Source organism: Oncorhynchus mykiss, chromosome 30, assembly GCF_057628025.1.
Source record: "Oncorhynchus mykiss isolate SJ-2025 chromosome 30, ASM5762802v1, whole genome shotgun sequence".
NCBI classification, from domain to species: Eukaryota; Metazoa; Chordata; class Actinopteri; order Salmoniformes; family Salmonidae; genus Oncorhynchus; species Oncorhynchus mykiss.
The window spans coordinates 33,541,075-33,565,831 of NC_143051.1; the positions used below are offsets into that span (position 1 = coordinate 33,541,075).

Here is a 24,757-nt window from a genome sequence, read left to right on the forward strand (position 1 = left end):
GGGTTAGGGTTTAACCAGGATCTGGACATGAAGCTAGGGTTAGGGTTAAGGGTTATGTTTGAACCAGGATCTGGACATGAAGCTAGGGTTTGGGTTAAGTGTTAGGGTTGAACCAGGATCTGGACATGAAGCTAGGGTTAAGGTTAAGGGTTAGGGTTGAACCAGGATCTGGACATGAAGCTAGGGTTAGGGTTAAGGGTTAGGGTTGAACCAGGATCTGGACATGATGCTAGGGTTAGGGTTAAGGGTTAAACCAGGATGTAGACATGAAGCTAGGGTTAGGGTTAAGGGTTACGGTTGAACCAGGATCTGGACATGATGCTAGGGTTAGGGATAAGGGTTAGGTTTGAACCAGGATGGAGACATGCAGCTAGGGTTAGGGTTAATGGTTAGGGTTAAACCAGGATGTAGACATGAAGCTAGGGTTAGGGTTAGGATTGAACCAGGTTTTGGACATGAAGCTAGGGTTAGGGTTAAGGGTTAGGGTTGAACCAGGATCTGGACATGAAGCTAGGGTTAGGGTTAAGCGTTAAACCAGGATGTAGACATGAAGCTAGGGTTAGGGTTAAGGGTTAGGGTTGAACCAGGATCTAGACATGAAGCTAGGGTTAGGGTTAAGGGTTAGGATTGAACCAGGATCTGGACATGAAGCTAGGGTTAGGGTTAAGGGTTAGGGTTTAACCAGGATCTGGACATGAAGCTAGGGTTAGGGTTAAGGGTTATGTTTGAACCAGGATCTGGACATGAAGCTAGGGTTTGGGTTAAGTGTTAGGGTTGAACCAGGATCTGGACATGAAGCTAGGGTTAGGGTTAAGGGTTAGGGTTGAACCGTGATGTAGATATGAAGCTAGGGTTAGGGTTAGGGTTAAGGGTTAGGGTTGAACCATGATGTAGACATGAAGCTAGGGTTAGGGTTAGGGTTAAGGGTTAGGGTTGAACCCGGATCTGGACATGAAGCTAGGGTCAGGGTTAGGGTTAAGGGTTAGGGTTGAACCAGGATCTGGACATGAAGCTAGGGTTAGGGTTAAGGGTTAGGGTTGAACCAGGATGTAGACATGAAATTAGGGTTAGGGTTGATCCAGGATGCAGACATGAAGCTAGGGTTAGGGTTAAGGTTGAACCAGGATGTAGACATGAAGTTAGGGTTAGGGTTGAACCAGGATGTAGACATGAAACGTCATGTAGATCCTTTGAGATGGGGATCATGACTGAACATGTTTTCCACCAGATGAGTTCTATTCATATCTCCCTGTCTTCCTACTGGGACTGATTATAAAACATACTCTTGTGGATGGAGGTTTAATTGCCTTTGTTCCATAAAGAAGACGCCTTTCAAAAAACAGTGGAGCGGAGGATAGGAGATAATTACACTTTCAATGGATCTCTCCTTCACTCTCGGGCTCACTCACTCTATTTCATTCTCTCCCTCCCAACACCTCTCAAGACCCCTCCTTTTTCCCTCCTTCCACTGTCTCATCTGTTCCATTTCCTTTCATTTAGTCAGCAGTCTGATTAGGAGGCAAAGTCACCTGACAGTCATTGCCATAGCGACCAGGTTAAGTTTTTCCTCTCCTCTCATACTTTCACTATAGATCAAGTCAAAGAAAGAGATGAAGAGAGATGATAAGGATCATGTGGTCTGGGATTTGTTTTGCTTCTACACAATCTAATATGACTCTTGGAACCTCTAGCATGGTATTTCACAATTTCCCTAGTGGAAATTCCGCACATAGAAATGTGGGGGCCTTGTGTGTTGGGAAGATGGCCGTTATAGCAGCCCTCTATCGCTCTACTACCTTTTGAAACAGTATTTACGTGGGTTATTGCTTTGTAGTTACCATAGTGTCTCTGAGGGTTCAGGAGAAGGTAGGCTCAATTAATCAGAGGTCGTTGACCCTCTCACACGGTGCAACGGCGAAAGATGTCTCAACCTATGACTCAACCTGACGATTTCACTGGTCTTGAAAACTGGCGGACGACCAGCAAATCGTATCAAAATCATTACACCAGCTTAGCCAACACGGTATGCCCATTATAAGACATTAGTTCATGTTAGTTCTCCACAAATGTCTGAGACGTTCTCCTATTTTCACCATCATAAAACCAAGAACTGTCCAGTCTGATTTATACTGTCCTCTCTGTTATATAAGGTAGTTCTCCCTCCCTTTCCTTACCTCCCCTCTCATACTTTCACTATAAATCAAGTCAAAGAAAGAGATGAAGAGAGATGCAGAGGAGCATGAGGTCTGGGATTTGTTTTGCTTTACACAATCTAACATGACTCGTGGAACCTCTCGCATGGTATTTAACAATTTCCCTAGTGGAACTTGCGCACATGCTGAAAGCCTTGTGTCCACCAGGAACATAGAAACAGTCTGAACCATACTGTCCTCTCTGTTATATAAGGTAGAGTTCTACGTGGTCTGTCTGATCATGTTGACCCCTTGACTTTTCCCACATTTTATTACGTTACAACCTTATTTTAAAATGCATTACATTGTTTTTTCCCCCTCATCAATCTACACACAATACCCCATAGTGACAAAGCAAAAACCAGGATTTTAGAATGTTTGCAATTGTATTGAAAATGAAAAAACAAAATATCAGATTTATCCAGACCTTTTGCTCAGTACTTTGTTGAAGCACCTTTAGCAGCTATTACAGCTTTGAGTCTTCTTAGGTATGAATTGAATCAATTTTAGAATCAGGCTGTAACGTGACAATGTGGAAAAAGGGGAAAGGGTCTGAATACTTTCTGAATGCACTGTAGAAACAGACAGAGACAGAGAGATATAGAGAGAGGGTCAGTGAAAATCCAGACCTAGTCTGCTCAGTCTGTGTGTGTGTGTAACAGTATAAGTTTAAACCGTCCCCTCGCCCATACCCGGGCGCGAACTAGGGACCTTCTGCACACATCAACAGTCACCCTCGAAGCATCGTTACCCATCGCTCCACAAAAGCCGCGGCCCTTGCAGAGCAAGAAGAACTACTACTTCAAGGTCTCAGAGCAAGTGACGTCACTGATTGAAACGCTATTTAGCGCCCACGCTAACTAAGCTAGCCGTTTCACATCCGTTACATGTGGACCTGCTTAACTATACTTTATTCATCTTAAATATTCCCTATTACACACACAAAGAGTTACACAGTTACACAACACACACACACACACACTTGTGCACATATAATCACAAAACACAAATCCCTTTGTTCTTTCCAGTGGCAAGACACTCCAGATATTCACCCGGGTTTGAAGGTTCCAAAAAACAAAACTTGAACTCTCAACTGCTAGTCTGGGTACCAGTCGTTTTAGTTAACATTCATTCCACTCCTTGCCACTCCTATTATTTGCCAAAGGCAAGGAGTGGCACGGAGTGGCAAGAAGTGGAATGTTAGCTACAGAGACTGGTGCCCAGGCTACTCAACAGCAGGTGTTGGATTCAAATAATACACTTGTAAAGCCAGAGACGTATGCATTCAAGTGCGTTGAACAATACAATGATATCGGATGATTGAGTGTGTGTTCTCTCTGGAATGCTCGCATGGCATTTACATGCAAGGCGCAACCACTAACTTTGGTGTGGAGTGATAAGAGATGCTTATCAAATCTCCATGGAGACCACACTTGACAGTGGGAGTTTTGGGCGGAGGTGACTCAGAGGAACACTACAGTGTTGAGACAGATTGGTCATTGGGGAGGTATGCTATTCATATGTTCCAGAAATACGGATGACAGACTTGAGCGGAACCTTTGTATTTATAGCTGCAGAAGAGATTCACAACATCATTGATGTATTGTTAAATCCGTCATCTCTCAAGAGATTGCAGTTTCATGTGCGACGGAGGCTAACTGTCAAGCAAACTGCAACTTGAGAACGTTTTCATGGTTTTTAGACAGCTGTTCTTTTAAACTGTCAAGTCTTCTCTCACCTCTATTGCCCCTTTGTCCGAACATCCTGAAAGAGAATTTGACTGGTGATCGCTCAATTGTCTGTTTGTAATGCGACCTATTGGGGCAAAGAATGGTCTGTGGGTGGATTATAGTTACGAGTGAGACTGATTACATAGCACACTTGCAATAGGTCTATCCTGCTTTGTGGGTCCAGGGCAGTGCATCTCACACACCCACTGGCGCTTCTTTCACACGAGGAGTATTGGGGAGCGTGGAAAGGGAGTGGCACGGCAGCTGAGCATAGCAGCGGAGGGAGACAGAATCGAATACCGTAAACAAGCGGCTCGGCTCTTCAATTTTACTGGGTATAATTTTCGCATGATACAGAGCAACGCTTATTGCTAAACTGCCTTTAATTTGATAATTTTATACCTAAAACGGCCCCTTTTAAAAAAGGTATTCAATGAAACGTTGCCTTCTCATATATTTATGTGCCGTTCCTCTTATGAATGAGATCTGATCACGTATTATTAGAACAATAGCCAACAGCGTTTGGAAGAAGAAGATTTTTTTCTTCTTAAATTGTACAGTTACAGTTCTCGCTTCTGTTTCTACACTATACTATCAGCTACTCTGGTGGAATCCAGCCTCAACCCTTTTCATCTGCTGTGGATACCCGACTAACTGCGCCGAGATGGGGGTAAGAGTTATTTCTATTGTGTGTAAAAATGCGTTTATGAATGGATAGCTGTAGTAGCATGAGACATGTGTAACTCACCTCAAAGGGTTCAAATGTGGAAGAAACATCATATTGGAATGACATTAACCACTATTGGATTTCGATGGCTTGTGAAACTATTGCAAATTGCTGTGACTTTACTTGCATGACAGTTTAAACGCATGAAGGGTATCTATTTCTATGTTGATTCAATGCAATTGGACGAATTACAGTTCAATACATCTCATCGCTGTCTATTCTTCCGGTAAATCACATTTTCCATGTCTGTGTTAAATAGAAACATTACTGACATTGTTCTAATCTGCTATCTGCACCGTTTTCCCGAATTGCGCTCGAACCGATTCGCTGCGCACTTCCACTCCTCTCCTCTCCAGCCGTCAGCGGGTGCGTCATAATTGAGTTATCGGGAGTGGAGAATCTGGTCCCACATTTGGATTATAAACTGAGTGGTTCGAGCCCTGAATGCTGATTGGCTGACAGCCGTGGTATTCCACGGGTATGACAAAACATGTATTTTTACTACTCTAATTATGTTGGTAACCGATTTATAATAGCTACGCGGAGTGCCTGGACACAGCCCTTAGCAGTGGTATATTGGCCTTATTGCTTAATTATATCACTAAACATATGTAGGCTACCGAGGGATGAACTCTGTTGGGCGATTAAGGAATGTGTCGCCGGTGTGGCAAAGGCGCGCAATCTGTTCCTTGTGACAAATTGAAAACAAGCTGTTCGCCAAACCTAAATCCCAAATTAGATGTTTTTTTGGCCATTCTATGTTTAGGAATATTTAGGTTAGGCTACAGAAGAAAGACAATGTGGATGCAGGAAGGATGCCTCTAAGCCTTATCCATCCTCTAAATCGGATAATCTATTAATAAACCTAATTTCATTACATTATTACCCTAGTTGTCATAATATTGTTTCACGTTTTGACCCCTTGCTTTTATGGCACAGTGATGGCCTCCATGACTGACATTTGTAATTGATAAGGAGGCCACAGGGACACCTTCAGAGGGTGGGGGTGGGATACCAGATGTCGGAATTGGAATATTGGAATTGTTGTCCACCACTTGTTTTATACCCATCCTACAGAGTCATATATTAAGTCACTGAAACTGTGAGAGTCGTTGGTTATGGATATACAGACAGGGAATTATTGGAGACAGACAGTTGCAGACAGTTGCGCCAAAATGGATGCCCATGTGGGTTAGGGAGGTTGTAATCAAGCATGCCAGTGACGGGTTGTAACAGAAAGTCTTGCTTATTTCTTTTTTTAAATTTTACCCCTTTTTCGTGGTATCCAATTGTTGTAGTAGCTACTATCTTGTCTCATCGCTACAACTCCCGTACGGGCTCGGGAGAAAGTCATGCGTCCTCCGATACACAACCCAACCAAGCCGCACTGCTTCTTAACACAGCGCACATCCAACCCGGAAGCCAGCCGCACCAATGCGCCGGAGGAAACACCTGGTGTTTGGTTAGCGTACACTGCGCCCAGCCCGCCACAGGAGTCGCTGGTGCGCGATGAGACAAGGACACCCCTACCGACCAAGCCCTCCCTAACCCGGGCGACGCTAGGCCAATTGTGCGTCGCCCCATGGACCTCCCGGTCGCGGCCGGTTACGACAGAGCCTGGGCGCGAGAGCTGGCGCTGCAGTACAGCGCCCTTAACCACTGCGCCACCCGGGAGGCCAGTCATGCTTATTTCTATCTTCCATTTTGACTCGGTGTAGTGATGACACAGACTGCTGTGATTAGGCATGGCAAAGAGGATAAAATGTTCCTATTCATTGTTGTATACAGTGCGTTCGGAAAGTATTGATTTTTCACTATTTTGTTCCATTTTAGAATAAGGCTGTAATGTATTTAAAAAACACAAAAAAAAGTTATCAATCTACACACAATACCCCATAATGACTAAGCAAAAAACGATTTTTAGACCATTTTGGAAAATAAACTGAAAGTTAAAGTATTCAGACCCTTTACTGTACTTTGTTGATGCACCTTTGGCTGCGATTACAGCCTCAAGTCTTCTTGGGTATGACACTACATGCGTGGCACACCTGTATTTTGGTAGTATCTCACATTCTTCTCTGCAGATCCTCTCAAGCCCTGTCAGGTTGGATGGGGAGTGTCGCTGCACAGCTATTTTCAGGTCTCTCCAAAGATGTTCGATCTGGTTCAAATCCAGGCTCTGGCTGGGCCACTCAAGGACATCCAGAGATTTGTCTCGAAGCCATTCCTGCGTTGTCTTAGCTGTGTGCTTAGGGTCGTTGTCCTGTTGGAAAGTGAACCTTTGCCCCAGTCTGAGGTCCTGAGCGCTCTGGAGCAGGCTTTCGTCAAGGACCTCTGTACTTTGCTCCATTCATCTTTCCCTCAATCCTGACTAGTCTCGTAGTCCCTGCCGCTGAAAAATATCCCCTCAGCATGATGTTTCCACCATCTTGCTTCACCTTATGGATTGTGCCAGGTTTCCTCCAGAAGTGACTCTTGGCATTCAGGCCAAAGAGTTCAGTCTTGGTTTCATCAAACCAGAGAATCATATTTCTCATAATCTGTGAGACTTTAGGTGCCTTTTGGCCAACTCTAAGCATGCTGTCATGTGCTTTTTACTGAGGAGTGGCTTCCATCTGGCCACTCTACCATACAGGCCTGGTTGGTGGAGTGCTGCAGAGATGGTTGTCCTTCTGGAAGCTTCTCCCATCTCCACAGAGGAACTTAGAGTGACCATCGTGTTCTTGGTCACCTCCCTGACTAAGGCCCTTCTCCCCTGATTGCCAGCTCTAGGAAGAGTCTTGGTGGTTCTTGAAAACAAGCTGTTCGCCAAACCTAAATCCCAAATTAGATGTTTTTTTGGCCATTCTATGTTTAGGAATATTTAGGTTAGGCTACAGAAGAAAGACAATGTGGATGCAGGAAGGATGCCTCTAAGCCTTATCCATCCTCTAAATCGGATAATCTATTAATAAACCTAATTTCATTACATTATTACCCTAGTTGTCATAATATTGTTTCACGTTTTGACCCCTTGCTTTTATGGCACAGTGATGGCCTCCATGACTGACATTTGTAATTGATAAGGAGGCCACAGGGACACCTTCAGAGGGTGGGGGTGGGATACCAGATGTCGGAATTGGAATATTGGAATTGTTGTCCACCACTTGTTTTATACCCATCCTACAGAGTCATATATTAAGTCACTGAAACTGTGAGAGTCGTTGGTTATGGATATACAGACAGGGAATTATTGGAGACAGACAGTTGCAGACAGTTGCGCCAAAATGGATGCCCAGTTCGTTCCCCCATGTGGGTTAGGGAGGTTGTCAGTGACGGGTTGTAACAGAAAGTCTTGCTTATTTCTTTTTTTAAATTTTACCCCTTTTTCTCCCCAATTTCGTGGTATCCAATTGTTGTAGTAGTTGTCTCATCGCTACAACTCCCGTACGGGCTCGGGAGAAAGTCATGCGTCCTCCGATACACAACCCAACCAAGCCGCACTGCTTCTTAACACAGCGCACATCCAACCCGGAAGCCAGCCGCACCAATGCGCCGGAGGATACACCTGGTGTTTGGTTAGCGTACACTGCGCCCAGCCCGCCACAGGAGTCGCTGGTGCGCGATGAGACAAGGACACCCCTACCGACCAAGCCCTCCCTAACCCGGGCGATGCTAGGCCAATTGTGCGTCGCCCCATGGACCTCCCGGTCACGGCCGGTTACGACAGAGCCTGGGCGCGAACCCAGGGATGGCACAGCTGGCGCTGCAGTACAGCGCCCTTAACCACTGCGCCACCCGGGAGGCCAGTCATGCTTATTTCTATCTTCCATTTTGACTCGGTGTAGTGATGACACAGACTGCTGTGATTAGGCATGGCAAAGAGGATAAAATGTTCCTATTCATCGTTGTATACAGTGCGTTCGGAAAGTATTGATTTTTCACTATTTTGTTCCATTTTAGAATAAGGCTGTAATGTATTTAAAAAACACAAAAAAAAGTTATCAATCTACACACAATACCCCATAATGACTAAGCAAAAAACGATTTTTAGACCATTTTGGAAAAGAAACTGAAAGTTAAAGTATTCAGACCCTTTACTGTACTTTGTTGATGCACCTTTGGCTGCGATTACAGCCTCAAGTCTTCTTGGGTATGACACTACATGCGTGGCACACCTGTATTTTGGTAGTATATCACATTCTTCTCTGCAGATCCTCTCAAGCCCTGTCAGGTTGGATGGGGAGTGTCGCTGCACAGCTATTTTCAGGTCTCTCCAAAGATGTTCGATCTGGTTCAAATCCAGGCTCTGGCTGGGCCACTCAAGGACATCCAGAGATTTGTCTCGAAGCCATTCCTGCGTTGTCTTAGCTGTGTGCTTAGGGTCGTTGTCCTGTTGGAAAGTGAACCTTTGCCCCAGTCTGAGGTCCTGAGCGCTCTGGAGCAGGCTTTCGTCAAGGACCTCTGTACTTTGCTCCATTCATCTTTCCCTCAATCCTGACTAGTCTCGTAGTCCCTGCCGCTGAAAAATATCCCCTCAGCATGATGTTTCCACCATCTTGCTTCACCTTATGGATTGTGCCAGGTTTCCTCCAGAAGTGACTCTTGGCATTCAGGCCAAAGAGTTCAGTCTTGGTTTCATCAAACCAGAGAATCATATTTCTCATAATCTATGAGACTTTAGGTGCCTTTTGGCCAACTCTAAGCATGCTGTCATGTGCTTTTTACTGAGGAGTGGCTTCCATCTGGCCACTCTACCATACAGGCCTGGTTGGTGGAGTGCTGCAGAGATGGTTGTCCTTCTGGAAGCTTCTCCCATCTCCACAGAGGAACTTAGAGTGACCATCGTGTTCTTGGTCACCTCCCTGACTAAGGCCCTTCTCCCCTGATTGCCAGCTCTAGGAAGAGTCTTGGTGGTTCTTGAAAACAAGCTGTTCGCCAAACCTAAATCCCAAATTAGATGTTTTTTTGTTTTTTTTTTCATTCTATGTTTAGGAATATTTAGGTTAGGCTACAGAAGAAAGACAAGTCTTGGTGGTTCCATTTAAGAATGATGGAGGCCACTGTGTTCTTGAGGACTGACCCTCTGGTTCTTGTTCACCTCCCTGATCAAGGCCCTTTTCACCATATTGCACAGTTTGGCCGGGCGGCCAACTCGGCCATTTTTTGGTACCCTTCCCCAGATATGTGCCTCAACACAATCTTATCTCGGAGCTCTGACATGCACTGTTGACTGTGGGACCTTATATAGACAGGTGTATGCCTTTCCCAATCATGTCCAATCAATTGAATTTACCACAGGTGGTCTCCAATCAAGTTGTGGAAACATCTCAAGGATGATCAATGGAAACAGGATGCACCTGAGCTCAATTTTGAGTCTCCTAGCAAAGCGTCTGAATACTTATGTAAATAAGGTATTTTAGTTTTATATTTGTCAGAAATTTGAAAAAATCTAAAAACCTGTTTTCGCTTTGTCAATTTGGGGTATTGTGTATAGATTGGTGAGGAAATACATTTTTTGAATCCATTTTAGAATAAGCCTGTAACGTGACAAAATGTGGAAAAAGTCAAGAGGTCTGAATACCTTCCGAATGCACTGTATCCTTCCTTAAGCCGATGATGTCATGATTCATGGTTTGTGATGAAATTTGGTCCGTGCTATCCTGTACCCTTGGGACGTCCCTACCCCCCTCTGAAGTTGACATTTAAAAGGGTTAAAGATCAAATTCAGGTTATGTTTATGGTTAAGTTTAGGGTAAGGGAAGCGACATCTCAAGGATTACGGATAGCACTGGCCAATGAAATTATTGGCACTGGCCAATACAGTTATTTCTTTAGTCGGCCCTAATTTGGGTCAACAGTTGATCTCACGGGATGCGTAGTAGGCCTTTCATCAGCAGTAGCAGTGTGTTGTTTGCTCTATAAGTTAATTCATATGCCTTGTGACCGTGATACATAGGCCTAAAGGCCGAGACAATTCAACCACACCTTTGTTTTATTACAAAACAGGATAGCAACCTCTGTCCGTTGAAGTCCACAAAGCATATTGCATGTAACAGACAGTTACATGACCTACAGCATGGTCAAGCAAGTTAATGTTGCCAACATTTTCGGACTTTTAAACACATTTTTTCTTTTTCTTTATTTAACTAGGCATGTCAATTAAGAACAAATTCTTACTTACAATGACGGCCTAGTCCAGCCAAACCCGACACTGGGCCAATTGTGCGCCGCCCTATGGAAACAACTATTGATTTATAACCAAAGAGAGTTACTGCAAGTCGCAAAGAATACAGGAGCTGCCTTCACTATTCCAGCACCATTTCAACTTGATCATTTCAACATCATCAAATCACCTCTACAAGAATAAATATCTCTCCGGGAAGAAGAAAGGCGGGGGTGTATGTTTCATGATTAACTACTCATGGTTTGATTGTGATAATATACAGGAACTCAAGTCCTTTTGTTCAACCGGACCTAGAATACCTCACAGTCAAATGCCGACCGTATTACCTAACAAGAGAATTCTCTTTAGGTATAGTCACAGCCCTGTATATTCCCCCCACAAGCCGATACCACAATGGCCCTCAAAGAACTTCACTGGACTTTATGCCAACTGGAAACCACATATTCTGAGGCCGCATGTATTGTAGCTGGGGATTTTTACAATGCAAATTTGAGGAAAACACTACCGAAGTTCTATAGTACTCGCCCTGCTAAAACACTCGACCACTGCTCCTCCAACTTCCGGGGTGCCTACAAAGCCCTCCACTGCCCTCCCTGAGGGAAATCTGATAACGACCCTGAGTAGCCTCCGAGAATAACAAACTCAGTCACCAGTGTATTTGTCTATCAGGAAGTGTATATGGGTTGTTGTACCCACTGTGACTATTAAAACCTACCCTAACCATAGGGCGGCGCACAATCGGCCCAGCGTCGTACGGTTCTGGCCGGGGTAGGCCATCATTGTAAATAATCATTTGTTCTTAACTGTCTTGCCTAGTTAAATAAAGGTTACATTTAAACTTTTTATTGAAATGAACCAGAAACTGTAGATAGATGGCAGCATTTGCGCAAAACTGAAAGCGCGCACCACCGCATTTAACCATGGCAAGTTGACTGGGAATATGGCCGAATACCAACAGTGTAGTTATCAAAAAGGCACAACGTCAGTATAGAGACAAAGTGGAGTCACAATTCAACGGCTCAGACACAAGACGTATGTGGCAGGGTCTACAGACAATCATGGACTACAAAGGGACTATTTCTATTACAGTGTATTGGATTACTGTCATTCATATTCCAGGTGAAAAAACCTTTCCAAACCAAACCTTCGTATCATAACCTCTAACTGCTACACACAGCCTACATCAGTGTCACCATATTAGCTTACGCCATAGCTAGTCAACATAGCTACTGGAACTAAAGCATTTGTAAATCCCTCTCTGTTTGAGCCAGGTGTTTGAGTAGGCTAAACTAACTAGCTGCATTCACTAGCTAGGTGAAAATGAAAGTAAAAAAATACAACATAATATAAATAGTGCTCTCTCCCTCTTGCTTCTCCTTAATTTTTTTAAGGAATGACTGTTCAAAACTGTCCAACTATTGTCTTTCTCTTTGAGTCAACTACTCACCATATTTTATACACTACAGTGCTAAATAGCTGTAGCTTATGCTTTCAGTATTATATTCATTATCTGATCCTTTGATTGGGTGGACCACATGTCAGTTCATGCTGCAAGAGTTCTGATAGGTTGGAGGACGTCCTCCGGAAGTCGTCATAATTACTGTGTAAGTCTATGGAAGGAGGTAAGAACCATGAGCCTCCTAGGTTTTGTATTGAAGTCAATGTACCCAGAGGAGGTTGGAAACTAGCTATCCTCCGGCTACACCAGGCCTGGGCAATTCCAGTCCTCAGGGGCCTGATTGGTGTCACACTTTTCCCCATCCCTAGCAAACACATCTGATTTAAACTAATTGCATTTTTAACTGAAGATCGTGATTAGTTGATTATTGGAGTCAGGTGTGTTAGCTGGGGCTGGGGCAAAAGTGTGACACCAATCAGGCCCCCGAGGACTGGAGTTGCCCATGCCTGGGCTACACTATGGTGCTACCCTGCAGAGTGCTGTAGAGGCTACTGTATTTCAAAACAGTGTGTTTTAATCAATTATTTGGTGACTTGAATATATTTAGTATTGTTTTATCCAAAAAGGATAAATATATTTAATGTTTTACTATGGTCCTCCCCTTCCTCCTCTGAGGAGCCTCCCCTGGTCTACAGTAATACCAGGTAAGAGCACCCCCAAATGTCCCCTCCCGACCGCCTTCCCTATGGCTTTTTTGTAATTAATTTGAGAGCAAGTGGACTTAAGGGGACTATTAGCAGAGTCAACCAGTGGTGGGCTAGGTGACTTCGGTGTTTAGTGGACAACATTTTGGCACTCCTGTGGATAACTCAGGGATACTTCCTGGTTTGTGTGTGTTACATGATGAGAAACAGAAGGAGATGCAGTAGGAAAATGAACCACCAAAGGCTCCTGTGATGCATATCTTGTAAAGTCTCAGCTAAAGCTCTGATACAATGATTTGGAGTTGTCTGATAGGACAGGTTCTGTATCTCTATCTTTTGAATCTTTCCCAATATCTCGTTGAGTCTCTCCCAATGTATCTTTGAATCTCTCTCAATGTATCTTTGAATCCCTCCCAGTGTCTCTTTGAATCTTCCCCAGTGTTCCTTTGAATCTCCCCCAGAGGCAATGTCTAGTCTTTGATCAAGCGATGAAGACTGTAATTCAACCATGAAATGTGATTACCTTGTAGACTAGATGGATACAACATGAATGTATCAGTGACCAAACCCAAAGTCTGCTCATAGTGTCTTTTACTGTCTTACTGTGATTAAAGTTCAGACGATAAATTGCCTTTTGTGTGTTTTAGGGCCGTAAACACAGGCACATACACTGAGTATACAAAACATTAAGAACACCTTCCTAATATTGAGTTGCACTCCCACTTTTGCCCTCAGAACAGCTTCAATTCGTCAGGTCATGGACTCTACAAGGTGTTGAAAGTGTTCCACAAGGATGCGGCCAATGTTGACTCCAATGGTTCCCACAGTTGTGTCAAATTGGTTGGATGTCCTTTGGGTGGTGGACCATTCTTGATACACACGGGAAACTGTTGAGCGTGAAAACCCCAGCAGCGTTGCTGTTCTTGACACAAACCGGTGCGCCTGGCACCTACTACCATACCCAGTTCAAAGGCACTCAAATTTGCCCATTGACCCTCTGAATGGCACACATCCCAGTGGAGGCTGCTGAGGGGAGGACGGCTCATAATAATGCCTGGAACGGAGCGATGCATGTATTTGATACCATTCCACTTATTACGCTCCAGCTATTAACACGAGCCCGTTCGCCACAATTAAGGTGGCGAACGGGCTCACAATCCATGTCTCAATTGTCTCAAGGCTTAAAAAATCCTTCTTGCCTTCATCTACACTGATTGTTTTATTTTTTATTTTACCCCCTTTTCTCCCCAATTTCGTGGTATCCAATTGTTTTAGTAGCTAATATCTTGTCTCATCGCTACAACTCCCGTACGGGCTCGGGAGAGACGAAGTTTGAAAGTCATGCGTCCTCCGATACACAACCCAACCAAGCCGCACTGCTTCTTAACACAGCGCGCATCCAACCCGGAAGCCAGCCGCACCAATGTGTCGGAGGCTACACCGTGCACCTGGCAACCTTGGTTAGCGCGCACTGCACCCGGCCCGCCACAGGAGTCGCTGGTGCGCAATGAGACAAGGACATCCCTACCGGCCCAGCCCTCCCTAACCCGGACGACGTTAGGCCAATTGTGCGACAGAGCCTGGGCGCAAACCCAGAGTCTCTGATGGCACAGCTGGCGCTGCAGTACAGCACCCTTAACCACTGCGCCACCCGGGAGGCCCCATCTACACTGATTGAAGTAGATTTAACAAGTGACATCAATATGGGAATATAGCTTTCACCGAGATTCCCTTGGTCAGTCTATGTCATGGAAAGAGCAGGCGTTCTTAATGTTTTGTATACTCATTGTACAGTATTTAGACATACATTATAAGAGGCATATAAACACATACAGGCATAGTATAACACATTTAGTATCATGGACCATTTCTCCTCTAAGGACGTTTTCAGGACTTGCTGTGGTCTGTGGTCTCTCTGACCATCACGGCACCTGGGGCCACAGGGCCACCGCCATGTGCTTTTCATAGAAACGACCATGTGAGGTCCCTCTCACTGTGGCACTGTACTCTCACAAGGCTTGTATTGTCCATGACGAGAGAAAGAGGGAGACATTTAAAGAGAGTGTGGGAGAGAGAGAGATGAAAGGAGACAGAAAGAGTGAAATAGAGGTTGGGTGTGGAGGGAGTAATTGAGAGAGGGAAGGGTAGAGGAAGGAACCATGTTTGGGTGCCTTTGCATTATGTAGGCAATCACTGACATACCACTGACTGTAAAATAGGGACCTTGTAGGAGTCTTAAGGGTAAGCAGCAGGAGGCAGGCGGGTAGAGGGGGTTCGATTTATTTACAAAATTGAGCTAATGTTCCAAAGCGATGTTTATAACTGTACATATTTACAAAGTTCAGACTTCAACCTTCAATATTTAAAATAAAAAGCCTTAAATCAGGTAAATATACTGTCTATACCACAAAAGACAGGTGGGATATACCTGACTCGAATGCAGACTTCCTGTTGCGATACCAAAACCGATCTGACAAGAAAATCCCCAAATGGGCGTTTACTGTCAATACTGTAGACTTGGTCACTCCTTGGACCATACCATTTCAAAATGAAACACATTTGTATGTTGGGAAACATTAAATTGGGGAAATAAAACACTCTCAAATTGTGGGAATTTGGAGAGCTCACTACCTATAGGAGACACCTAGTAAAGTAAAGTAGCCTAGTTATAAACCATAACCAATAGATCTTGATTTGAAAAACCTTCCATTCTGGACCATGTTATACATTTCCTGGCTGTTATAATTGTCATCATTTTCATGTGGAATATACAAAGCTAGAGTGGCAAATATTTAGGGAGCTTTTCCCAACCATATAATTACGGCAGCCTTGCACTTAATTCTCTGTTTGCTTGTTTGATTGTGGCCTCCACTCAAGTAGCGAACATTGATATTATCTGAGTGCATGAATTCCTATCTAGTTGTGGCTTAGCAAAACTCAAAGTTACTAGGGCAGCATTGACACGTTCAAAGCCTAAAATTGTGGATTTAGGATTAGCTGACCCACAGCTAATTAACCCAACCTTTTCCTATGTAAAATATGGACTGGTCAGGGATCTGTTTTCTCTCTGTGTTTGTCTTTCAGTATGGACGGTCAGACAGCTACCGTGTGGCCACCACGACAGAGAAGGAAGAGAAGGAGTCCCCCAAGAAGGCGGACTCCAAGGCGGACAAGAAGACCAAGGACATGGATGAACTGAAGAAGGAAGTTCCCTTGGTATGTAGTGCATAATTCCTACTTCCTGTTTCCTGTCTATGCACAGTGCCCTAGAGCAGTGTGTCCTGGAATGTTGCTAATTGGAGACCAATTTTAGTCCAAAGTCCTAATCTAAGGAGGAAGGACCCTGGTATAATAAAAGGTTGAGAAACAATATTCTAAAGAGCACCCACTGGGCGGCGGGTAGCCTAGTGGTTAGAGTGTTGGGCCAGTAACCAAAAGGTTGCGAGATTGAATCCCCGAGCTGCCAAGGTCAACAAAAAAAAAAATCTGTCATTCTGCCCCTGAACAAGGCAGTTAACCCACTGTTCCTAGGCTGTCATTGTATAAATAAGAATTTGTTCTTAACTGACTTGCCTCGTTAAATAAAAAAACATTTAATTTTTTATTCAACCAATGTGTTCCCAGTGGGCAGTCTTTGTGTATTCTGTTTGCGACAACAAAAAGATAACTTCTCAAATGATTGGACTAAGGATTTTGGTAGCATGTATTCCTGAAAATCTTTTTTATTGGTGGCAGTAAGTGATTCTCATGGGTGTCAAACAAAGGATTTTTTTTTTGTATGAATAGTTTGTGTTTAGAGGCAATGCCAATGTAAACTAATCCTGTTTGAAGAGAATTTACTCTGTTATGAGGTATAACGTGTACGCTGGAAGTCGGGAAGCAAGTACAGGGAGTGCAAATGTAATAATATATCGAACATAGCACAAAACAAGAAACACGAAATGCGGTACAGACATGAAACAGAGTCAATAATGCCTGAGGAAAGAACCAAGGGGAGTGACAGATTATAGGGGAGGGAATCAGGAAGGTGATGGAGTTCAGGTGAGTGTCGTGAGGCGCATGTCACGGTCGTGAGGAGAAACAGACCAAGGCGCGGCGTGATTGGAGTTCCACATCTTTATTTTAGTGAAGCTTAAACAAACCAAGAAACAAACAACGACCGCGAAGTACTGTAGTGCTACATGCACTCACTCAAAACAATATCCCACAAAGCAGGTGGGAGAAAGGGCTTCCTAAATATGATCCCCAATTAGAGGCAACAATTACCAGCTGCCTCTAATTGGGAACCATGCCAATCAGCAACATAGAAAATAACTGACGGGACTGGACGCGTGTCTGGACTGGGCACCGGCGCAGAGGAAGGCTCCGGCCTTGGAGGGGGACTGTGCGCCGTGCCTGGACTGGGCATCGGCACAGAGGAAGGCTCCTGCCCTGGAGCGGGACTGGACGCCGTGCCTGGACTGGGCACCGGCGCCGAGGAAGGCTATGGCCTAGGAGCGGGACTGGTGAGGCACACTGGAGGCCTGGTGGGTGGAGCTGACACAGGACATACCGGGTTGGGGAGACGCACTGGCGGCCTGGTGCGTGGAGCCGGCACAGGTGGCACCGGACTGGTGACACGCACTTCAGGGACACGCACTTCAGGGGTTGAGTGCGGGGAGCTGGCACACGACGTACCGGACTGGGAAGGCGCACTGGAGGCCAGATGCCTGAAGCCGGCACAGACTTCACCAGACTGCTGACAGGCTCTTCAGGTCGAATGTTGAGCAGAACACACTTGATCAACATCTCTCTCTCTCCCAACTTCTCCATCGTCTCCCTGACGGTCTCTGGCTCTTCAGGGCGAGTACGGGGAGCTGGCACAGATGGCACCGGACTGATGACCCGCTCTTCCACTCTCCACTGCTCCGCCGACCACCCCTCGTGCCCCCCCCCAAAAATCCATTCCAATCAGCAACATAGAAAATACCTGACTAGAACACCCCCCCCCCCCTTAACGATGGTAAGAGGTGCGCGTAATGAGACAACTGGCGACGTTGAGCACCGGAGAAGGAGTAAACGTGACAGTACCCCCTCCCCCTCACTGACGCGCGTCTCTAGCCGCCAGACGACGCCGACCAGAGGGATGGTCCAGAGAACCAGGAGCAGGCCGGTCGTTTCTACTGAGGCACGGGAGCCTGACGAGCCTGCTGAGGCACGGGGAGCCTGCCGAACCAACTGAGGCTTGAGAACCTGTCGAGCCAGCTGAGGCATGGAAGCCTGATGATCCAGCTGAGGCATGGAAGCCTGATGATCTAGCTGAGGCATGGAAGCCTGATGATCCAGCTGAGGCATGGAAGCCTGATGATCCAGCTGAGGCATGGAAGCCTGATGATCCAGCTGAGGCATCTCCGGTTGCTTCGGCAGCGGCACTTGGATCCAACATCACCAGTAAAACCAAAAATCCCTGTTGCTTTCTCTTAGTTAAGCGTTACTCTATAACGTGTATGCGGGGAGTTGGGAAGCACGTATAACGTGTACGCTGGGAGTTGGGAAGCACGTATAACGTGTACGCTGGGAGTTGGGAAGCACGTATAACGTGTACGCTGGGAGTTGGGAAGCACGTATAACGTGTACGCTGGGAGTTGGGAAGCACGTATAACGTGTACGCTGGGAGTTGGGAAGCACGTATAACGTGTACGCTGGGAGTTGGGAAGCACGTATAACGTGTACGCTGGGAGTTGGGAAGCACGTATAACGTGTACGCTGGGAGTTGGGAAGCACGTATAACGTGTACGCTGGGAGTTGGGAAGCACGTATAACGTGTACGCTGGGAGTTGGGAAGCACGTATAACGTGTACGCTGGGAGTTGGGAAGCACGTATAACGTGTACGCTGGGAGTTGGGAAGCACGTACAGGGAGTGCAAATTTAATAATAAATCGAACATAGTACAAAACAAGAAACACAAAAAGTGTACAGACATGAAACAGAAACAGAGTCAATTCCACCTGAGGAAAGAACCAAGGGGAGTGACAGATATAGGGGAGGTAATCAGGAAGGTGATGGAGTCCAGGTGAGTGTCATGAGGTGCAGGTGCGCATAACGATGGTGGCAGGTGTGCGTAATGATGAGACAACTGGCGACATCGAGCGCCAGAGAGGGGGAGCGGGAGTAAACGTGACATGAGGCATATGGCCAAACCATGAGAATATGAATATCCCTCTGAAACACAGACGTAAAATGTCCCCAAGCTCTATTCACTATGTATTTGCACATTTTTATTCAATGTTTTTAACTTTTTTATTTTAGACGGAACACAAGATGTCCATCGAGGAGGTATGCCAGAAGTACGCTACTGATATAGTCCAGGTAAGTTCATCGCCTCAAGAGTTTTCTCAAAACCTGTGTTGGGGCTTTTAAAATGAAATATATTGTAACCTTAATGGTAATATCAGTTATCACACAAAATATCTAGCTAGCCAACAACCACATCACAAGGTTGTACCCTTTTAACAGCAATCCCTCTCCTTCCTCTCACCCTCTCCCTCCTTTCTCGCCCCCATCCTCAGGGTCTGACCAACGCTAAGGCCGCTGAGTACCTGGCTCGAGACGGTCCCAACGCCCTCACACCTCCCCCCACCACCCCCGAGTGGGTCAAGTTCTGTCGTCAGCTGTTCGGTGGCTTCTCCATCCTGCTGTGGACCGGCGCCATCCTCTGTTTCTTGGCCTACGCCATCCAAGCCGCCACCGAGGATGAGCCCGCCGGAGACAATGTGAGTGACAGACACACACAAAATGGCCACCATCATCACTTGGCAGGGGATAAAGGGATGCAAGGGTATACATGACCTTTTTGGTTCAGCTTAATGTAGTGTTTCCCAAATGTAGCATTAAGATTCAACTTGTGGGGTTGTGGCTGATTCCTACTTGGCACTAAAAGACTTGTCAAACTCAATTAAGTGTCTAGTGGTCTACTGTTGATATGAGTCAATGTCCAATGTGTTTCTTAGATCCAGCTATATGCCTCAACCAACCCCAAATGAATGGGAAATATAGGCACTGTCTGAAATGATAAATGGTTAAACAATATTTATGTCTCTCTCTCCTTGCTCTCTCTCTCCAGTTGTACCTGGGTAATACTAAATGAGGCATTTGAATTGCAATGAATTTCATTGAATGTATCAATGATTTATTTCCTATCCTATATATTTCCATTAATTCAAATTCAAATAATTCTGCATCCCGTTTACTATTTCAATTCAAGAACTGAATTGGAATTCATCAGCCATTCTCAATTCAATTCTGAATTGACCTCAACCCTGCATGGCATGTGGTAATTTAGATCCAGCTATATGCTTCAACCAATCCTAAATTAATTAAAAAGCTAGGACCATAATAACACAATCAAACAATTAAGTTTGATTTTTTTTCCCCCCCAGCATAAAACAGTGAGAGTTCCTACAATGTTAAATAATGTTCCAATTGAGCCCCAATTTGGTTTTCAGATAACATAGCATGACAACACTTCATGAATGCTGGTAAAATGTTATTTGATAAACATTAGTAGAAGGACATCATGGTTGTAAGAACGTTTGTTAAAATGTTCCAATACTGTTTGTTTTTTACATTGTTTGCTGCGTTCTCTCTCTTCAGTTGTACCTGGGTATCGTTCTCTCGGCTGTGGTCATCATCACCGGCTGTTTCTCCTACTTCCAGGAGGCCAAGAGCTCCAAAATCATGGAGTCCTTCAAGAACATGGTGCCGCAGGTAAACAAACCTCTTCTTTAGTGCATGGCTTGGACTGAAATAGAATACAGTTCTCATTTTGGTTGCTGGTACTGATATAATTATGTATAGGAGCTCCACAATACTTTTGAGCTAATATTCTATAAAGGGAACAGGCGCTCAAGCAGTAGAACATTTGAGGTGCCAGTACTCAGCTCCGGTGAGCTCCTGCCCAAGTCAAGCACTGCTCTTCGTACGTCCTCGAGCGTTTCAAAATAAATGTACACATACATGTTATTCAATCATTGCACCCACAATGCTCGCACGCCTCAGCGAGTGTCTGCGTGGCCAGGTGCTAAAATAGAAATAGGTTATATTTGTGACGCTCAATGAGCTGCAAGTCCGGCCTCTCCCATCTCTTCGTTGGTGTTTAGGAGCATATACCCACGTGGGTGATTGAAAGATGAACTGACGTCTACACGCCAGTCGGATGTAGTAATGCACCATAAAGTTGGTTGCCAACCTCCATATAAAGTCCAAAGAAGTAAATAAGAAGCCTGAGGAAGGAGGAGAGATGACAAAACGGTAAACCAAATTCCTTTCTCATCTGTGGATTAATTGTCGGAGTAGAGGACCTTGTGCATTTCAGGTAAAATAACAACCCAATGATTATATCCCAGGGCAAATTAGCTAGCAGCAGCAAGGCTAAATTGCTGTAAATGTTTAACGCTTTTCAACCTGTCCCCAAATGAATATAATTGGTTCAGAGTTTGTTTTGATATTTCAACCTGCGTGTCCTGATCGTGTCTGGTGTAGGGGGTACTAAATCAACATGCGGGTGATGACGACACACACAGGTGTCCTGTTTGGTCAACATGTTAGATCTCCTTACCACCCCATATCCTGCAATACCACCACCAATACCAATTTGGCCCTCTGGTGATTTGCCGAGTTTTCTGAATTTGTTTTTTGTTGGACATAAAAGACTGTAAAAACACCAGCAAATCAGCTCCAAGTGATTTAGATTATGGAAATCTGTTCCAAAGTATTCCCACACGTAATATAGAGATATATATGTTATCGTATATACAAATGTAAGCAAGGTTTGACATTTTTACGTTTTAGTCATCTGTTTGGGCTTCTTGCGGTCTACAAATTATTTGTAATTATGCTTTGTAATTATGCTCCGCTCAAGAAAAAAAATAGGCCCGCGGCCCTGACCATAGGGCTCAGTGTCTATAATCATAATTCCAATCCTGTTAGTCCCATCATAAGTGTTTTACAAATCTTAACCCTAACTTGTTTTTCCTAGATGACTATGGGTGGGGTAGTTGTGGCAGTGACTCAAAATAACCTGTGACCCTAATCCAGATGTCCCCCCCCCCCCCCTCTCAAAACACACGTAGCTGACATTGTTGTGGCCATTGTATCCACGGTCAGTTAGGGATTAGTCTATTCTACATCTTCGCGAGTGAATAGGATGCATGTTGTCATTCAGTGGTGAGTTAGTAGCCACACAGACATTGTCTCACATGATGAGTCTGTATGCAGTTCATACGTCTTGTCTATCCGCAGTCCGTCTATGGTCATTGTCAATGGTTAGTCGGTTACTTTAGTCTATTATTCATCTGCCAATCTCTATGCAATTGCATAGTTATAACATAATAACCCATCATTACTGGATAGTTTATGGTCAGTGATAGTGTGTCGTTTGTCTGTGATCAGTCTGTGGTTGCTTGTGAGTTTTACTGTTGCCCCAGTGTTACACCTGTATTTATAGGCAGCTAATGGTTGGCTTATGGTTCCTGCTTCACCATTGGGGTTCCTCTGTCTGCAGCAAGCGCTGGTGATCCGTGAGGGTGAGAAAATGCAGATCAACGCTGAGGAGGTGGTGGCTGGAGATCTGGTAGAGGTGAAGGGAGGAGACAGGATCCCCGCTGACCTCAGGATCGTCTCTGCTCACGGCTGCAAGGTAAACACACACACACACACATATGTTTTACTATTGTTGTGGGGACCTAAAATGTATTTACATTTAAAGCCCTATCTCCTAACTCTAACTCCTAACCCTAATTCTAACCATGACCCTAATTGTAAACCTAACCCCTAAGTCTAAAATACCCTTTGTCCTCAGGGGAACCCCCACCTCCACACACACACACACACACACACACACACACACACACACACACACACACACACACACACACACACACACACACACACACACACAGCTCACATTAAAATATAGCACACACTCACACAACTACACATTTGACATATAAGCTTTTTAAAATTGTAAACAAGTTCCCTGGATTCTGTCCTTTTCCTATAGGTGGATAACTCCTCCCTGACAGGCGAATCAGAACCCCAGAGCAGGTCACCTGACTGTACCCATGACAACCCCCTGGAGACCCGCAACGTCGCCTTCTTCTCCACCAACTGTGTGGAAGGTACAATCGTGTTGGCAACTGCATCCTCCTCATCTCCATCCTCCTCTTCCCCTTGACCCCTTTCCCTTTTCTCGTTGCCATAATCCTCATCCTCGCTGTCGTCGTCATAACCGGCATTCCCCCCGTCGCTCTACTTTTCTCTCTTTCCTTCCCTCCCTTTCTCTTTATCCCCTGAACAGGTAGGAGGGGAACATTGTGGCTGCCATAGCAACAAGGCACCCACCATTTTAACAAGCACCCTACCCAGCGCCCACACACACTCTGTCTCTCTCTCTCCTGCTTTCTTTACACCCTCTCTTTTCCTCTCGCTTCTTTCAATTCCCCAGGTGCCTTTTCCTTCCCATCTGTCCGCATCTTTTCCTCTTTGCGAACACTCCATCTGGTGTCAATATTACCTCATCCTTTCCCTACGGCTCAGCTGGTCTAGTGTTAGTGTCAATACAGGACGACATACATAAACGGCTACGGTCTAGATTCAATCAGATCCGCGTTAACCCGCGGCAGCCGGCAACGGCATAGCCTATCTTTTAGTTTTTCGTTTAGGCGGCGTCGGAGTTGTAACTGTGTTGGAGCTGTTGAATCCACAAGCGGCCCCATCGTCATACCTGCTGCGGACATTGCCATTGGGCGCTCCGAGGGTCATTAGTAGAAATCCCATGCAGCCGTCTTACATTGTGATCTACACCTGGATTAGTCTGATATAAATCCTTATTATTTTGTTTCATGATTTTTCAATGTGAGTGTCATTATTTCTGTATAGCCTACACTTTCTCTTTGTAAACTTCTGACACGGGTGGGAAGGGTGTGGCTTCGTGACAATGACCACAAGAGCAGCTGCTCACCGATTTTGACAGTTCCAACGCAGTTCCACCTCTGACATCATCGCCGAAACAAAAAACAATAATATGCTATGCAGTTTTTGGTTCCGGCAGGTTAACGCTAATCTGATTGAATCTAGGCCATCGTTGTCTGATGAAGCTAAGGCCTCTGGTTACCTGTAGGCCCCAAATATATTTCACCTCATAGAAAGGTATATGCTGCCCCCATGTGGCTTGGATGGTGTATTGCACCTGAATTGGTGGCAACAAGAAAAACGTCAGTGGTATTTGAGTAAAGAACACTTCAGCAATTCCCTATTAGAATTTTTTTTTGAATGATTACTTCAGGACTATTCATTATAAAGGAGTGTTAGACAAATGATTCTTAAAAACGTATGATTTAATGGCATCCCGAGTGGCGCAGCGGTCTAAGGCACTGCCGTGACCGGGAGTCCCATAGGGTGGCGCACAATTGCCCCAGCGTCGCCCGGGTTAGGGGAGGGTTTGGCCGGGGGGCTTTACTTGGCTCATTGCGCTCTAGCGACTCCTTGTGGCGGGCTGGGCGCCTGCAGGCCTACTTCGGTTGTCAGTTGAACGATGTTTCCTCCGACACATTGGTGGGTCTGGCTTTCGGGTTAAGCGGGTTGGTGTTAAGAAGTGCGGTTTGGGGGGTCATGTTTCGGGGGATGCATGACTGGACCTTCGCCTCTCCCGAGCCTGTTGGGGAGTTGCAGGAATGAGACAAGAATGTAATCATGAAATTGGGGAAGAAATGACTGCAACAAAACATGATTACAAAAAACGTATGATTTGCACTCAAACTCAGTTCTTTACACTGAATGGGGGGGTAACGCACCATCATT

The 24,757-nt window shown here is 45.1% G+C and overlaps 1 protein-coding gene across 2 annotated transcripts in view; it reads left to right on the top strand.

The window, feature by feature from the left end:
- Window positions 1-3,665: 3,665 nt before the first annotated feature.
- Window positions 3,666-24,757, top strand: part of LOC110488366 (sodium/potassium-transporting ATPase subunit alpha-3) — a 31,458-nt gene continuing 10,366 nt past the window's right edge. Inside the window, exons 1-8 of one of the 2 annotated variants that reach the window (XM_036970873.2) lie at window positions 3,666-4,257; window positions 4,521-4,592; window positions 16,003-16,134; window positions 19,208-19,267; window positions 19,468-19,671; window positions 20,552-20,665; window positions 22,461-22,595; window positions 22,959-23,076. In XM_036970873.2, coding sequence (XP_036826768.1) covers window positions 4,587-4,592; window positions 16,003-16,134; window positions 19,208-19,267; window positions 19,468-19,671; window positions 20,552-20,665; window positions 22,461-22,595; window positions 22,959-23,076 — 769 coding nt within the window. In that variant the 5' untranslated portion in view covers window positions 3,666-4,257; window positions 4,521-4,586. Of the gene's footprint in view, window positions 4,349-4,520; window positions 4,593-16,002; window positions 16,135-19,207; window positions 19,268-19,467; window positions 19,672-20,551; window positions 20,666-22,460; window positions 22,596-22,958; window positions 23,077-24,757 lie in introns of both variants that reach the window. The other variant, XM_036970874.2, reaches the window with a different exon arrangement.